General features: G+C 43.7%; 1 protein-coding gene across 1 annotated transcript; it reads right to left on the bottom strand.

The window, feature by feature from the left end:
* Positions 1-2,097: 2,097 nt before the first annotated feature.
* Positions 2,098-11,609, bottom strand: LOC144149029 (PI-PLC X domain-containing protein 1-like). Its single transcript, XM_077680572.1, has 2 exons — positions 11,533-11,609; positions 2,098-5,116 (listed from the first exon to the last, which is right to left on the bottom strand). The coding sequence occupies exons 1-2, from the start codon at positions 11,600-11,602 to the stop codon at positions 3,879-3,881; spliced, it is 1,308 nt and encodes a 435-aa protein (XP_077536698.1). The 5' UTR covers positions 11,603-11,609; the 3' UTR covers positions 2,098-3,878.
* Positions 11,610-18,561: the final 6,952 nt, after the last annotated feature.

Below are 18,561 nucleotides of genomic sequence, written 5' to 3'. Positions count from 1 at the left end.
GAGTCCCGACCGTGGCGCCTGCTTTTGTGAAGGAGTCAAAACGCGAAAACGCCTGTGTTTTCTGGTTTTAAGGCTGCTTCGAAATCTCCAGGTCGTAGTGAAACTTCTTCTTGAGCTATGGCTCGCTGTGTAGCGTCGCCGCGTTTAACCCCATAATCAAACTCATGTACCACTACGAAATATTCTGTATGTGCAATTCAATTGCTGGTAGTGGCTGGTATCTCCACTACTACCCAATCCACCAATACTCATAAGACAAAGAATAAACATTCCAAATAATGCAAAGTCTTTGGCACAAGAAATGTTAGATATTTTATCTTTGGGTTAGTTTTTACTGGAGGCTTTTTTTTATTTAGCCTAATTACTCGGGCACAGCATAGGTGACCTGTTAAATATTAAAATATAAAAAACAGCAAGTGATTGAAACAGAAGTACACATATGTTTGTCTAAACGCAGAGCTCTAGAATGACGGCCCACATTTAGGGTGCACAACCAGTTATCAAACTCAAACATGGCTACGAGATATAAAATGACGACCTGACGAATGACGAATAAAATGACGAATTTTATTGAATGAGCCGTGGTCATTCAGGGTAAACATGTTTCCTGTGGTGATTCCAGTATCGAATACCAAGAAATAGCACCAAGAAGGAAAATAAGTCAGGCCATGCAAATAGCGGTTGGAGTTTGCAATTATGATTTAGACAAAGAAAACCATAATTTGCGCGTTTTTATACGAGACCGCGAAAAAAGACTAGCTGCGTCAAGGCCTATGTAAACCAGACTATGAAGCTGGCGTTTTTGCAGAAGTGATAAGTGTAGGGATTTTGTCATTTTTGTTATGATTGATATTCTCCAGAAGTCCCTAGAACGCATGCCACAGCCTTACTTTTGGAGTGCTGATGGTCCACGTGTTGTCCCACGCGTGCATGACGTGACCCTCCCATGTTCATTTTTTTCGATTTTTGAGATATTCGTTACACACCAGTCTGTTCCTTAATACGGGCAGTTTTTCTTATCCCTGACCGGCACCACTGCCAATCTGTATTCCTTGGCTTGTTGGGCCGTTCTACGTTTTCTTTCAAGTCGTTTCGGTGCGTCAGACCACAAGTTCCTCCCCTCTATGTTATTACTGGCAGAATGTATTGGTTATATTTCAGATTTGTGATTGACAGAGGAACGTTACTTTTCAGGATAAGAAGATGCAAGATGCAGTGGAGCCACCAGTTGATACATTTGTTAACCACGGGGTGTAAGGGAATTCGAAACAGCATTCTTTCTGCAGTCGTCAACAGCCGTTGCCCAAGTTATTACCAATGGTTGTGGGCGAGCACAGAATTAGAACAGTGAGGACCCAAATTGGAGAATGAATGACTCGAATGTACAATTAGTTAAAACCAGTAGGACTTTAATAAATATTCTAGTAGTAGTAGACACAGCGAGTAAAGTGCAGGTAATGAACAAAACCGGTACCGCAGTTCTCAGTGAAAACAATTATGGGAAGTATTCTAAGCCAGTACTCCAAGTGCAACAAAGGGGACGCAAGGACGGAAGGATATTTTCACTTTACAGGTGGTGACGAAGACTGGGGCCGGTTTTTTTCATGAAGTAATGGGTAAGAAAACAGGAAAGAGCATCCGTTACATAACCCCAGCGCAGTGATGCCTCTCAAGCGAACACGTCATACGTCGCTTGTTGACAGAGCATCAACTATATCAACACCCGCGCAATTTTCTTTAAAAAAATTGACCGCCTATGTACCTGCTTCGCTGTAAACTTTGGAAAACACAATATTTGCAGACGACCTGAGGAATGCTGTCGTTCAACGGCACTACTCTGCCACCGCTGTCATTTAAGTGGCTGTCGCCTCTTAACCGACTCAAGTTGTTATCCGCCTGTTTCGGTCCTTCCGTGATTAACACAACCCGTTGTGAAATTCAATTAAATTCGTATCTTTTCTCGCACACTCATGCCGCGGTCTTAGTTTGTACCACTGCTTAATTTCCCGAGAAACTGCACAGGTCAACGCTATTCCAGGAGCCCTTTATTTATGATATTGCTAATATATTATATTTATTGCTCTGGTTGCGTGCGCCAAAGTAGTGCCCAGGTTGATTTTTCTCTAAATCAATGCAGCAACTGCAGTCTTGCCTTTTGTGGCCGTATTACTAAAAGTGTTTCTTTTGAGGAACGTTGGAAAGTGTAAAGAATTGTTTTTTTGTTGTTTATTTTTTTTATTTACCGGACGTTACGCTTCCTGCTACTTATGCCTAAACCGCCGACTGAAAATGCGGGAAGAAATGCCAAAAATTCTTGCATTTATGCAGCCCAAGAACACTATCCTGTTTTACAGTGATACCGACGTTTCGCTAATGTGGGTCCCCATTGTTCATTATTTTACGACTTCATAATAATGCCGTCATGCGTGGTAAATATCGGACTCGGCTGCCGCAGAGTCTAGTGATCCACTGCCAAATAAGAGGGAAAGCTCTCCTGGGATGCAACAGCCGTTTTGCTTCCTAACAGTATCATTCTATCACCGACATATGTGCCCTGTTTCTGGTAACCCGCATCACAATGCAATATTGCGTATGGTGTTGTCCCGACACTCGATGTAGCATATTGTATGCTTCTCGTTGCCAGTTATTTTTGCATACGAATGCCTTTTGTTTTTCAGCGTACACGCTGTAAGAAACGGCCGGTTTTTGCTGGAACAAAACTGAGCTGTTGGGACATCTTATTGACAGTCATCTTCAATTCGGTGTATGGCTAACGCCTAAATACTGTAGGTAGGGATTTTAATGTCTGGCGTCGGTTTTATATGCTTAATATAAGCTTCAACATGGAAGTTTATGTTCGAGTATTGACGTGAGCTCCAGGGAGGGGCCCTTGCGTGCTGAGACCGCAACAGTAGCCTGTGAGTATGTACCCGGAATAAAATCATACACTGAACAATGTTTCAACACTGCGCACTTAAAGCTCGTGAAATCTGCATCCATGAGCTCACCTGTTGGGGCAAGCTTTCAAACTCTGACATTTGTAGCCCTGTGCACGCGCAAAGGTACCCACAACAGTTCATGGACCGTAGGCGCACAGTCCATTATATTCCCTTGTCTAGCAGACGCTCCAAAGCGCACAGGTCGCTGGGAAATTAATGTCTTCGGTAGAACGCGGTTACGTGGGAGTCAACGTGAAACACTTAATCAATATGTAGCTCTTCCTTCAGAGCACTGCATTCATCGTTCCTGTGCGGCCCTCTCGCTATATCCTGAGCCGACAGACCGTGAAGCAGGGAAATCCTCCCATTCCACATGAAGAAAAAATCGTGCATTATTTCACCGTGTAACACTTCTTAAAAATAATATTTGGTATTTGCGCGAAGCTACGCTATGCTACTACGGCAGACGTGTTGTGGCAATTCTTCACCTAATCTTCGGGGTTGTTGCCAATTGAAAATGTTTTGTATGTCTCTTATTCAGATGTATTTTGGCTGCAATGATAACGAAGCATAGTGGCTAAGTCTTGCTTGTGTTATCTCAATCTTGTTTTGTTCTGTGTATTTCTGCTTTTGAATAAAGTAACAGGCTCTAACTAGTTCACATAGCCCTGCTGCTGTCGTTTTTGTATTATTTCCGAGGTGAAGGCATGAAATGAAGGTCTTTAACTTACTGAGTCTTAGATTCACTACTTTCATTCAATATTAGCACCCAAGAGAATCCATCTCCTCCACATATTCTGGCAATATTTTTCTCGGCGCATACACTACTGCAAATAATTATATCAACGTTTATTATCTGCATGCGGAGAAGAGAATATTTTGCTAGCAGCAAGTATATACCTGTCAAAGACAACTGTAATATCGGTTACTTTGAGGCCATTATAGCCCGCATTTTCCGCGTTCCTCGCTGCGATCTTTGATTGCACCTCTGACTTGATTCGCCTCTATGGCCAGCTCAATCATGCCGGTACCAAGAAAGTAGTCTGACGTGACCACGTTTGTACAGTTCCAGTATAACTCCCGAAATGCGTTTGTAGCATTGAAGTTGACGAGCTCTGCTAACTCGCGAAGAACGTCGATTTGCTTCGGAAATTTGTCTGTTAGTTCTGCTTGCGCCGAGGACAATGTCCCAGGTGTTTTCCGACAAGCGGCCTTCTTTAGGTACTTTAACAATGTGTTGACATCCTGGGCGTCTGCCCAGTTCTGCACAAGTCCTGGGCACAGAAACTCAGAGTGTGGTCCTTGATACTTATAGTTGTACATAACAAACACCGTGCTGTTAGTTTCGTAAGTTTGCAGAAGCCCGCAACTGCTGAGTATGCTTTCAACTGTGACATTCAATAAAGCCCGTGGTGCCACCAGACCGCCAAGAGTCTTCAGTATCAGGTTAACGAGCATGCGATGACGTTCCTCGACAGGGTCCACCCCTTCGTGAAAACCCAGTGTGAAGCGGTGAATGTCTAAGATTACAATCTCTCCCGTCGTCATAACAAAGTCCCTAACTTGTTTGAGAACTGCTTCAACAGTGACCTGTGCCTTGAACCTATCGTGAACAACCCAGAAAACACCATCGATGAAGCCCACCCGCAGGTCGAGTGACCTAATACCGAATGCGAGCTGCTGCAGTATTGTTTGCTCCTGGGTAAAGATGAATCCACCAATTGGCCAACCGGATCGCACCCGATACATGGCTGAGTCATGAGTTCCAGGAATGAACAGTTCATCCAGTTTCAGTCCAGCGATATGGCAGCAGCTTTCCCGCATCCATCTAGGGCGTCCACGCAGGCAGGATGAATCCACAATAGCTGCCTTTTCGCCGTCGTCATTCACATTTACCAGGACGGCCCAGTACCCGAGACATTCGCCGGTCATCAGGCGCTCAACTTGAAAGCCTGGGAATCCGACCGATGTTTTCACTCGCCCAACGCTTTCCGTTATTGGATACTTGGGAGCAATATTCCAATCAGTGGAGTTAGGACTGTGCCGTAGAATGGCTGCGAATGTTCTGTTTTGATGGGCGTCTTCCACTCCATACCAGTTAATTTCAAATTGGTCAGGCTTGTGGAATAATCCTCCGTATGAGGACACGGTGAGGTAGACGCCCCGTGGTTTTAAACCTGCAAAATTCAAGGAGTAAATGAGCACAGAAATATTTACCTGAATAGGTCCTTCCAAATAAAATGCAGGGATCAAAGCACCAATAAGTAAAAGCAAGCTTAGCACAAAAGGGCTGAACCCCGAAAAAAATTACTGTATTGGTTCCTCAGTAAGGGTAACTAAAATTGGTGCGTAGAGAAATGACCACTGAGTATGAGGACACTCACAATAAGTCTGCTGATCCTACGAAAACTTTCACTTGCTTACACGGAATGGTGCAAATGATTTGATGCAGGATTAGGGACCACTGAGTACGTCTACATTCGGAAGAAAGTTACGTTGGCCTTAGCCAATCAGCTTTCACTGGTCCTCCAGGAAAGACACCTAAGTTAAGGAAGCACCAAGGAGGGACAAGTTAGCATGAGGACGGTCAGAAAAAAGCTCTATTGATCTTAACGCACACATTTCATCTCGTTCCTATACTGAACGGCACCTAAACTTGAGGTGCCCGGATTTCAGGAGCATTCATCCCGATAACGCCCGAAATATAGAGTCGTTGATCCCAGAAAAGACAATTTCCCTCGTTTTATGCCTATCGCTACCATTTGTTATGATCAACACGGTGATATCCTATGAGAAAAAGTCACCGCTGTCTTCACTAACGCGCAACCTGCGGAGGAGCGAACAATGTGGTGCATAGATGTATTCTTGGCGCATTGGCGTTTAGCGTACGCAGATTTATCCGTAGGGGATAGAGGTATGCAGCTTTGCTTGAACAAGAAGGGTTCTAGCGCAAGGCCTTCAAAAACGACTAACGTGGTGCGTTCTTTTTTATGGGGTACATTGTAGTTCGAGGCGCTGGAGAAACGAGTGCCTCGGTGTTTGGGGATGGTGTTTTGCCGTGACTACGACGACGACAGGAGGCGCCGACATGCGATCCCACAAAGGGCTTCGTCCCTAAAAAAAATCTCTGTTCTTGTCAAGTGTCTCGACCGGCTTGGAAGAAGGGCATGAGGAAGCCAGGAAAGCTTGGAAAACTACATTTATCACAGAGCTAACATCGAACAAACAAAACCCAGTAAAGAAAACCACAAACGCAAACAATCAAACTACCAAATCATTCACACTAATATATATACAATGTCATAAGACCCGTCTCCCTAACAGCCACAACAATGTCCTAGAAAGATACACCAGGTGAGGTTTACAAAATTCGGGGGTGTTGACGGATGAAGCTGGTTGCTGGGGTCCGCATCACACCTTCCCGCGGGCCGCATGCGGTCAGGATGGCGCTGGTTTGTGATTCCCGCTTTACACGGTAATTCCACTTAATACGGGAAGTTGAATCTGATTTTGTATTCAAATATAATGTTCGGTTTTTCTCTCGGGGAAATCTATTTGCCCTATTATAGCCCGGCATTTCGATAGCTTATTTGTTGCACAAGGACTGTTGCTGTTCAAGTTTGCGGCAATATATATTCTAGGCGAATAAACTTTTTTTTTTATATTGAGCAATTATTCATGTTTTTCCCAAACGTTGGCTGCCTCAAGTGATTTTGTGTCTCATATCTACGCTTTTCATCTAGTATGTTTTGTTTCATTCCTCTTGCACTGAACATATTTTCCTTAAGCGGTTGTAGTTGTGCCGTGTGTTGCTGCTCCGAAATCAACAAAGCAAATGTAAATTCAAAATACCCGTGCACAAAACTACAATATATATTTATTACAGAAAAAACAAACGTTAATGATCGGCGAACAGTACACCCTTCAAGCGAACCCACACTACTTATTACGGCTGACTTGCTATGTAGCATTGCGCCTTGCTTTAATTTTTCCGCAAAAAGTGTATGTCAATTTTGTTATTCATTTTCATTTTGAGCATTATGTTTTTTTTACAATTTGTCTTTGGGTATATTTCAAAATAACACTAACAACCTGAAACATATGTTTGACGTAGTCGTTTAATGTCTCCTAATGTTATAAAAAAGGCATCGTGGGCGTTTTCAATATTTCATATAGGATAAAAGACTCGTGTGACCTACAGTGTTCCAGTTGTGTTAACAGTGCATGCTCACGTGCGTTCATGTGTTGGTCATTGCGTTTGTGTAAGCGTTTGTGTAGTGTGTCTGTGTCATTAACCCTTTACTTCACAATAACATAAGGGTGCGGATACAGATTGCAGCATAACTGACCGAAGCAGTGTCTGGCCATGCAAGAGCTGTAGGCGAGAGCTATGGTATACTCTCAGTATACTTCAACATCCCCAGATCAGCCGAAATGCCATACACAGTAGATTTGGCATTTATTTCGCAAAAAAGGTGGCTGATTCTTCTTTTCAGGCAGAAAATTGTGGTCATTAGCTGCCATAATAATAAACTGTGCAATCTGCACTCGTCATAAACAATAATCCTCACTCTTATTGAACGTCCTTTTTAGCGCAATTTGTTTTTTTTTATAATTAGCGAAAGAAAACCGACATCAGAGCTCAATTTTGTGACGTACAGTGGCTTTCGTGTTTTGGCACCTCCATCTACAGTCTTGTACTGAGAAAAAGTCGTCATCAAGAAACGCATTCTATCTGGGAAACAATGGACATATATAAATACCTTGAGTTAACATACAGAGCGAGAAAGACAACAGAATTTTCGGCCATAGTCGCTGTACAAAAAGTGTGTCAAAAGAACAGCAATCCTGGAAACGTAGGCGCTTGAGCGCCGCCACAACTTGTTTGAGAGAACATCAATGCACGCCACTCCGGGAGGACTTGGAGTGCCGTTATAGATTTTAAATTTGTGCGGCGGTATTTGTTAAAGCTTTTAGTAGCCGTCGTTTTATTGGTGAAGGGCAGTGCGCCAGTGATCCCAGGAATGCGGTTTGAATGCCCTCACGGGAGCTGTTTTTCCTACTTTCTTCCAGAAATAGAATAGGGCCCGCATGGCAAGATTTGCGGGAGGATAAACATCCTGAAGTTTTAAAACTTAGTGCATATCTCTCCCGCAGGGAACGTCCCATTGTCGAGGTGCCGTTTCAGCCATTTAGATTGCGGAAATGTGGAGGTATTTTATAAACAGATGACATTTCACAACCTCAACACGGAACACACAGAGGGGTTCAGTGAGGAATGACATTAGCAAATCGCTTTCAACTCACTTCTGACGTGCGTGAATCCAATATTAGGTACTCAAGTGTTTCGTCTTATATTGCATATTTTAAAGAGACACTGACGTGATTTTGAAGCATTCTGGGATTTCGAGTGCAAATTCGAGTCTGGGGCCCGATTACTATGTTTCGACCATTCTCGGTTTGCTCACGATACTTTAGCTAGAACAAAAATCAAATATAAAATGCCTTTCTCCTCTATGCATCCCACCGGCTGATTTTCGTATGCTGTTTCATATTACGTTCACTCGAGATTGATTGGTTTGACTGCCCTAGTGGGGGGCTCGCCGACCATACGCAGAGTGAGTACGCCGGCCACCGGCGGGTCGCCGCAATTCTTTCGCTCTGTAAAGACTAAGCAAGGAAACGATCTGTGCTTTGAAAATGTTCGTTTAGTTCTCGTGTAGACAGTACCAGTCTTTTCAAAGCCTGTGAAATCAAAGCACCGCCACACAAGTGGACATGCGCTCTTCGCTGACTGGTACACTAGTAAAAAATATGAGGCCAAGAAAGTCCGTCAAAGAGTTCAACGAAGTATTCTATGGCAAATTGTGGAACCAAGGAATGGGATAGAAGCACTATTTGCGGACGGTGAACGAGCACGGAGGACAGCAGGCCGACTATCCATTTCTCATCACATTTCCGGGCGAGGAACACAGGCTCTAGAAATAAGATAAATGCAGCAATGAAGACGATGCTTACTGAGCGAGCGTTATTCAAGAAATGGTAAGCGGAACTGCTTGAATTTTTGAAATAAAAAGATGTTCGGCCGGACAAATGATATATACTTTATATTCAAATCTGCGACAGCCCTGGGTCAATAGCTGAGTGTCTAACAAGGTGCAGTATGTCGCAGTTGGCACGTTCAAATCTCCAATAACAGCCTTTTAGGAGTACATTTCACGCACATATGTAGGATTTTCTGTACTGAACGCACCATTTTTTTGCGCCATCCTCCAGCGCTTCACGAGCGAGTTGGCAGATTGCGTGGAAATGGACACTGATGCAATGGCGAGTTCTCGTTGACGTGGGGTTGACATAAGAAGCGACTACTTGAGCGCTCAGTGCCGAAGCAGCTGACTCATGGTGTTGTGCGGACACCGCCCTTACGGCCCAAGCAACCTTCAAAGGCGGGGCCGGCGCTCCCGCACGTTTGAGCGTCTTCGATGACCTGGATGGCGCACAGTCAGTGTAAGGTCCACTTATGAGATTAGCGGCCAGGCGCCCGGGCTGCGCGTGAGAACCCGCCGCTCTGTCTAGCGACGTAGCATGGTGGACTCTACGCTGCAGCCGTCGCTAATTCGTCACGGCGAGCACGGGAGACGGATCGTCTGGCCCACCGCACACCACAGGGTTAATCCACCATTGAGAGAGCAGACAGCGCCGCCGGATTCCAGAAACGTCTGCTCGACGCGCGGAGGTAGTGGGATTACCAGCGTCGAAGCGCACGCCCTGCAAGAAACCATTGTTAAAGCGCCCCCGCCGGCGCAGGGCACTGTCGCCGTCTTTCGCTTTCACCCCGGGGGGTCGCCCGCCCCTGCTCGTCTGCGAGCGTGCCGTTGACCCGAAGATAGCGGCGCCTCATTGAATATTCCGTGGCGGGCAGTGTGACAGCTGTCTACGTGAATTTGGGCACTCCCTTGCGGGTGTACGAACGCTACAGGGGCGTTCCCGAGAGAGGGTGATCTCGAGGTTTTATAAGGCCGAACTTCCCCGTCGGAAATCATTCTTGTCTGAGCGCTGAGCTGGCAGTTCCCGACGGCACAAGGAGTCTCGACCGTTAAAGCTGGGTTGGGATTTGTGAGTCCCCTAGTCGAGGTTAAGATCGCGTTGGAGGTTTAGGGTTCAGCGCCGTACCGGGCAACTTGACGGATCTTGCGGCGAGACAGGGTCTCGGCCGTTGTTTCTCCAGCGGTTTGTGTACGCTCCGAGAATAGGAGAGTTAGACGAAGTTGAACAGCTCGAGTGATTTGGGCGCACTCGGAGCTAGCGTCTAGCTGAAGTTTGAAGTTTTTCTTTTCGCTACTCATGTACCCAGTTTTCCTACTGTAAATAGCTGTATATAAACTCCTCGTTTCATTTAATCAACCTCAGCGCCTCGAGTTGGTCAATTCGACCGCCGTCTCCAAGAACTTCAACACCATCGCCCTTCCAGCCTCCTGCCAAATCAACCGGAGCCCCGGAGATTGGGTTCCTGATCGACACCGGACTTCGGGGAAACGATCTTTACTGTCAGTATGTACGCCTCGGCTAATAAATATTGCGATTCTAAGCGGTACTGACACGCTTATCTGACGCATTCAATAGCTGACAACATGGCCGAAGTGCGATATGTCTATTCCTGAGATATTGAGAATGCTGAACAAGCCATTCTAAGCATGTTGTCGCTCAGAAGAGAAACAGAACATTGTTTGAATTTGAACTGTGGACATCGTTTAAAGGCATCGTTAAATGCGCGTCACTACCTTTAGTTGCTGCGGCTATTTCGGCGGGTGCACTGTATTTTCATTTCTTTCCAGGCTTTATTAACGAAGTATCATCTTAATTTGTTATAACGAACCGTGATATAGCGAATTATCGGGTATAGCGAACTAAAAGCGGACTTTGCTTGGTCACGCTTAAGTTTAATTACCGTGCGCAGTATCACATATAACGAGGAAATATTCGGCCAATAGACTAAGAAGCTACTTGGCGTAAGGAATCCGAAACTGCAGAAGAAGGAAAGCGTGGAAAGCTTCCTCCTGCTCAGTGCTGTGAATAGCCACCAGACAAAGATCACACATTGAACATCGGTAAAAATTAAACACAAATCGGTAAAAATTGAACGCAGGCGTGTTTTGTCAAATGAACCTTGTTCTGTTGTAATTTAAGGGTTCATGTTATGGTTCATTGAGCTTGAAATGCCACAAGAAGAAAGATAAGGGCTACATTGTTTATAATATGTTCAAAAATTCAAATAATGCGTTTCCGTATGAAGGAGTTTCGCGCGAGCCAGATTACTCATTGTTTTGAATCAATTTTTAGCTCTACGGTGAGAACGAATATCATATGTAACGAACTAAATCAGTGTCCCGATACTAATTAGTTATAACAATGTTATATAGTGCTGCTGTATCGATTGAATAAAGGATGACAAAATGTTTATTTGGGCCAGTCAATGCAATGGAAACAAAAACAGAAGTATGGCAAATTTCCTTCAGTGTTCTTTCGGCCTCCTTTAAGGGTTTTGTTGTTCCATCATTATATAGAAATTGAACTATGGGCTATAATTACCAACCTTTTCCCAAAACATGTTGTCCCATGGTCATCAGCACAGCAGCTATATATACGACCGTCTTCGCTTTCATTTTGGAAATTCCTGAAAAAAAAAAAAAAACGACGTGGCATTTTAGCCTTTCCATGCGTTCTGTCTACGTGCTGTATATACGTGGTATTCTGGGCAGCCGGTTAGGATATTTGATCTGCGGCTAACCAGTGTTATTCAGACAGACTAATTGGAACATTTCATTTTCTAATTAGTCGATGTTGGAGATACACCCCAACCTAGTTATAAAATAAAGGGATGCAAGGAAATAAGGCATATAGCGAAGTAAATGAAATTCCCATTGAAATTTTCATAGAGAACGTTGCATTTGACACCTCATTCTAAATGATGTAAAATTCACGTTTCAATGGATATAACGAACAATATTGGTCTCTCCGCACCCCCCCCCCCCCCCAAAAAAAAAAAAACAAAAAAAACCCGACCGCAGAGCGTGAAGTGTTCCGCGGAGTTCAACAATCGTTCGGCGCGGCTGCTCCAAAACTCCCGCGTAGACCTCACGGGCAATGCGCGTACGAGCGAGACATCCTCCTCGGTCAGACAGAAGGGAGGAGCGAGCGGGCGGACGGGCGACGTGACGGCAATGTGAAGAGGAGCAACGTGGTTTCGCTCAACGCCGATGCCGACGCGGTCACTACGGAGGAGCGCCCGACGGTGTGGTTGTCGCCGATTTCACCGGACAGACCAACGGAAGCGATGACGAAGGCGCCGCGGTCTCGTGTGCACACACGTTCGACATGACAACCTCGTCCCAGCGATGAGATTGACACTCTTCGTCATTTATTCGGCGTTCATGGCGACGACGAAAACGGGATCAACGCGGTGGCGACCCCCGAAAGGAAAGTCTTCGCTTGCGTTATCCGAAACAAAAGCAGTATCATGGACGATTGTTCAGCAATATGTAGCGGGCAATAAAATAGACAGTGTGTGCCTGAACAAGCAAAATGTTTGTCTTCTGTTCAATAGCCATCGCATGCGGGAGCGCTTAGTTTTACAGTGGGCCGCGACGCGGTTTTCTTCTTGGCATGCTAATAGTTGTGCACAGAACTCCGCATACATTGTCATAAGCTGTTACAACTGATATAATGAATAATGGGTATGACTAAATAATTACGTCTTCCCTTCAACTTCTTTATAGCGAGGTTAGAGTGCACGCTTCAAACGAGTGTCTTGATAAACTTAAGACTCAAGCTTTTTTCGTATAGTACATCGTGCGCAGAAAGAAAGTATCACAACATTCTATGATTTCAGTAAACTGCATGAACCTATGAAACTATAGTAAATCGATCACAAAAACGGGCACTGTGGTATTTGTTCATTAATGGCAAGATTTGCAGGTACGTGCAGCAGTGCCTCACTCACATTCGCATTTTTCTGCAGAAATCTCCAAACGTGAGAACGCGCTGCAGAAACAACGTGTTTAAAGAAGTTTTTTTCATTTTCGCAGTCTGGACCCTTTGAATTCAGAAAAAAAATGCCATTTTCACCCGTGGCGCACTCAAGGCTGTCAGACTTCCTGTGTTTGTAGGAAAAAATACACATAATTACCACATGAGCGGTCACTTAAAATAGTTTACATTTTGCGATTTCGGTAAACCTGCACCGTGGTCAGCAAGGAAACCCACGCCGGCGGTCGGCCAACAAACCCCAGGCCAGCAAAAGAGCTGAAATATTACCGTGGCTAAAGTTATCAGTGCAAACAAGACTGCTGTTTCCTCGACATTGTTGCAAACGGAAGCGTAATTTTAAAACGACAAAACGACACGACAATTTGCATGCATATATGTCTGTGTTTAGCAAAAGTTCAATTCGTGTCGTTCGGATTTCTCTAGACTGTAGCTACATAGCATCCCAATTAGATGACTCTAAGGCACTTCTACGCTCATGTTTCTGTTTTCATTAGAAGGACAAAAAATAAAGCGAACCTACACTAAAGTTTCAATGCGCAGCAGAACTTCGATTATACGACTTTCTCGGAACTGTGAAAAAGAAGCTTCCTACAAAGCGGGCGTCGTGTTAACCAAAGAACCACAGGTACGCTTATCAGTACAGTTTTGCGTGACGCAGTTGGAAGCCAAAATCAATGTAAACAACAATGGAATACTTTATAAAGCTGGGAAAAACCAATTGAATAAAAAACGTAAATGCTAGAAGAATAACGCAATGTAAGTCCCAATCACGCTGCATTAAACAGGGCCTTGCAACGGAGTCAAATTCAACAATTTTGGCACGCCAGTGTGAATCCTGGCAAACAAGACCTCGACAAACACACCCGAAAAATCAACCCTCTCAGTGTAATTTGGTTGCTGATTAACTGCTGAGTTTGCCAAATGTAGACCTGTTGCACAATGTATCTGCCACCGCTCCGAAACAAGAGACGACACCAGCGAGAAGAGGGGAAAGCGACTGTGAAGAGGAGGAAGCGGCTGCTGGAGGATAGAGAAAGAAAAGGTGAGACGGACAAGATAGCAATGCTCACAGAATCGTTCGGGCACACTCAACGCCCACAGAAACTGCCCACGGAACTTTCATTTTGTCTGTCGGTTGGTCGCGAACTTCGGGCGGTTCGTTGGATACCGTTGGTCAGACATAAAACAGCGTTGGATTACACAAAGTATTATTGCATTGTTTCTACGGGCACTTTGTGGAGCACGAGTAGTCCGCCGTAAAACCCGGTTGGTAAAACCCGGGTTCGTATAACCAGGTAACGAGATTCCACTTTACTATCATGTGTACCTTCAGTGTTAAAGGTTCCTACCTTACAGCAGAGATAAAGCGTTGGTAATCGTTATGTGCAGTGGTGAACTCTGTCTGTTTTCTGTGGCGAATTCTATCTAGCGTAAGAATGTACGTATGCAATAAGTCCACGAGATAAAATTATTGACTGGACTAGACCGTCGTAAAACCGAACATCTTAATACCGGGGGCGTATACCGGTGTAACCAGTATGCCATTGTACTAGCTTGTGTAACTCCAGTATTCAAACGCGGAGATAAAGTGGTATTATTGTTTTGTTTAACGGTGAACTTTCGCTATTTTTTGCGATGAATTCTGTTCTACCGTCAGATTGTACTTACGCATTATGTCCGCAAGATAAAATGAATGACTTGAGATTAGCGCTTGGGCCTTGTACCCTAGAGTTTGTGTCACATTCCACGTCGTGTCAAGCTACTGAAGTGAAAATACAAATAAAAATATTTCAAGTACACTCGCTTTACCAAAGATGGCTAATTCTAAGTTTTGTTTCATTGGAATGTTTGAAGTGGTAGCAGCGCATCTACTTGTCTTTTCTTCTGGATTGAGTGGATTGCATTACAAGAGAAAGGCGTTGAGTAAAATTCGCAGAAAGCGGGTATACTGTCGATGAAGAAGTAAAGCAAACAATAATCGGCGGAGACCATAAAGCGACTTCTCTAGTCCGTAGTCATATTGATATTTTAAAGCAAAAGATTTTTATTGGAACGAAGGTAGTCATGTCAAAGAGCTAAACGATTTTCTAAAAGACTAGTTGGTGGATAGAAAAGATTTCATAATATCTTTACACACATGGCCCACGCGTGAAGCCGGGCTTGTACTGTGTCACAGCAGTTACTTGAAACTTGGGAAAGTGGACCGTTTCTATATAAGACAATACACTCATCGAATATGAAGAAGGAGTACAATAGTATACCTTTAACTCATAAACCACATATCGGTGTACGGTTACATAATTCGTAGGTACGTTTATTTACTGCGCAAAGATGGTCACATTGGTTAGTTCTTCGTTTTCGATTCGGAACTATGAAGGCTTGGCGATTCGTTATACGCATTTTAAGTGACGGTTGCACGTAGTTTAGCGAAAGCCAGGGCGTTCTTTACGCAGTGTGTATGTGGGAAAGCTTCCCGGCTTCCCTTAACTATGTTTGGGACGGGGTGGTAATCATTTTAAAGCCAACAACGTGTTTATCAGGTGCGATTCCTAGTAAAGTGGGTTTAGAAGATATTCGAATACTCTTCGACGCTGCAGAAGATACATATTTAGCCTAATTTTGCAATAACTGTTTCGTGAGGCAAATGCCCTTAGCTCAATTTTTGGGGGGAGCCTGTTCTCCGCGATCTCACGCAGCCTGTTATCTACTGAGGCTAGAGGTTTAAGACGCCGTTGTATTAACCCTTTACCTTTACAAAAGGCATAAATTTGAGCCTTCCCTCCTTATAGTTAGAACGATTTCAAGTTTAAGGATCCTCGTTTGTTGGTACGAGGGCCACAGCATTAAGAAATAATTCTTTACACATAAAACAAGCACCAAGTGGATTCAAGCCCCACAAGCACATTACCTCAAATTGTGTTGACAAGCCACCTGAGGAACAATATGGCGGAATGCGAAGTGGATAAGCGCCAAAGTTATCAAATGTCCTCGCGAAACATTGACGTCTTTAACTGAAATAGAAAGAGTGACAACATTTTGAATCGTCCTTGCTCTTCAACCAAATGATTGACTGATTGATTGATTGATTGCATGGTTTAACGCGCGGACGCAACGCCAGCAATGAGGCGCGCCGTAGTGGAGGGCTCGGGATTAATTTTCACCACCGGGGGGTCTTTAACGTTCGCCGAAATCTCGTCAACACGGGCATTTTGGATTTCGCCTCCATCAGAAAAGCAGCCGCCATGGCCGTGAATCGAACCCCCGACCTCGTGCTCAGCAGCGCAACGCCTTAATCACTGAGCCACCACGGCGGTCCCTTCAAACAAATAAATCTTAAAAGCTGTTGTCTCTGCCGCTAATCTAAAATAACATTGGTATGTAATATTAATTTCCCCTTGAAACAATTTGAACATTTTCTCACTTTAATAAAACAAAAGTCGAATTTTTTATCAGGATATTGTACCCAGACAGCGTTTAAGCATATCAATATGCGGTCAATTAGCTTTAAATATGACCATCAACCTCAATGAAAATGCTACAGGTAAAAGTCGCGGCCATTGAAACTTGGTATAATAATTATTATACTTCGCGTAGCGACATGGTTGGTATAGCAAAACATTTGAAACCTTTTGGTAAGGCGTTTAACCTACTGCAATTTATTGCCTCTGAACATAAATGGTAAATCGCATACGCCTGCAATCTGACATTGAAACTTACACATGAAACGAAAGTCGTTAGGGTGACAGAATTTTTGCCCTTTTTATGTTATTTACAGCATGTATATTTATTAGGATGCGCAATTCCCGAACGTTGGCTGTAAATTTTGCTTTCCCGCAAAACTTGCGCAGTTCACATTGAGAGACAGAAGTATCACAAAATGTCTGGTGGAAGCGATTCATTGACCTTCGGAATAAAGTGGTGCGAATTTAGTGTGTTTGAACGCGTCACCTTTCGGGTCAGAATGTCACTATTCTGATTGCAAAAATAAAATATGACTCATAAATCGTTAGAGTGATATTCTGAGTGTCGGGGGTTGCCGCATTGGGCTTCTACCAACGAGAAGACACATACGATTTTCTTACTTAAATTCGTCACGCATTTATTGAAAATAAATACACGTAAATTCTACATGACACGATTACATATATTTTCAACAGTGTTACAGATCTCTCTGCAAACCTTGCAGGCGTCACAGGGAAAAAAAACAGCAGTGTGGAAGAAGCGACCTCAAAATCAATGGCCCGTGGATACAAAGACCTATTGCAACAGAAGCAACAATATCTATAAATACATCTCTACTTTACTAGGGTTCCTGGTTTTAAGATTCACTAATTGAATTGTTATTACAAGGAAAACAATCAAGCGACACCTTTGGGGAAACCCAACTTTTGTAATTTAAAGCGAGCGCCACGGTTCCAGTGGCAGACGAAAGTCACTATATTGCTCTGAAAAAAGTCATTTTTGGGGAAATTCAAATTTAAAAACGCCTTCGTCTCCGTTTGTATTATTTCAGCATTCGAGTTAGCAAGTTTACAATTATATCTCGTCATGTCTGTTAGCAAGAACGTGCCGCCAGACGTGTTCTTATTTGGTTTTTGCAGAGCGGGTGCAAAGATACCTCCAAGGGCCAGAGTCTTTTGAAAGAAAAATATTTGTTTTAAGTTTTTTTGCTGGTCAGTGCGCCAATCCGTGCGTGCGACGTATCGTTGAAAATACTGTCCATGGCCGCCCGAGTCACCCAAGTGAATTTCTCAACACTATAGAACGTTCAAATTAAAGAATATATGCTCCAAGGCCCACTTAACGCTGAACCTTGCTCGACAGTATGTCAAGGGCCAAGCAAAGACGTAGGGCCAAGCAAAGACGCTCCCATTTTTATATATGCAGACACAATCCAAATTTATAAAACTTGTCTTCGTCTTTCCAGAGCATAAAGTGGTTAGTAAACCGGTGCACAAAACTGGCAGTTATAACTTTGGGCAAAAAAACGTTGTAATAACATGATCTTCATGTTTTTCCCAATTATTGGTATAACCGTTTAGATAATCTATAATTAATACCTACTGTTAAAACCATTACACTTGAAAGATTATTATTATAAGCGCCATTGCCACCCGTCCCACAAGAAAATAAAGGTCGGTTGCTCTGTGGCACTGGAGATTTTGATGCTTTAGCATTTATAAAACTTGTAGAGACTAGTTTAAACACAAAATATTCCTTGTTTTGCGTCTTTCGAACGAGTACACAAAACAGCGCAGAAACGGACAGCCAATTTTGTTTCATGAAACGGTTCTGTCCTTCGAGGAGGGGAAAGCGTTAGCGAAAACTAAACAAAAGGCCACGTTGAAAAGTCATTTTTTTTGCATTACTTGCACAACAATAGCATTAGTAGCCTGGTTTTTACTCTTGCATTGTGCACTCTTTCCCTCTTTGTTTAGTTGCTGCAGCAAGGGCAGAAGTGCGTGCACCAAAGCCCACTGCTACAAATACAAATAAAAAAAAACTCCGAGATAATATAACAATAGCGTCATGTACATATTATTCAGGGGCAATGTTTTCTGGAAACAGCCTCCAG

The sequence above is a fragment of the Haemaphysalis longicornis genome, unplaced genomic scaffold (assembly GCF_048455015.1).
Source record: "Haemaphysalis longicornis isolate Haplotype H1 unplaced genomic scaffold, Haemaphysalis longicornis Haplotype H1 scaffold_8, whole genome shotgun sequence".
In the NCBI taxonomy this organism is placed as follows: Eukaryota; Metazoa; Arthropoda; class Arachnida; order Ixodida; family Ixodidae; genus Haemaphysalis; species Haemaphysalis longicornis.
Note: the sequence above shows the minus strand (reverse complement) of the source record. Positions and strands in the feature narration are given on the sequence as shown.

Excerpts from the sequence above, each read along its gene's own strand:
- LOC144149029 (XM_077680572.1), bottom strand. The coding sequence starts at position 11,602 with ATGAAAGCGAAGACGGTCGTATATATAGCTGCTGTGCTGATGACCATG. Across the intron at positions 5,117-11,532 it reads ACAACATGTTTTGGGAAAAG|GTTTAAAACCACGGGGCGTC; the intron begins GTTGGTAATTAT and ends TGAATTTTGCAG.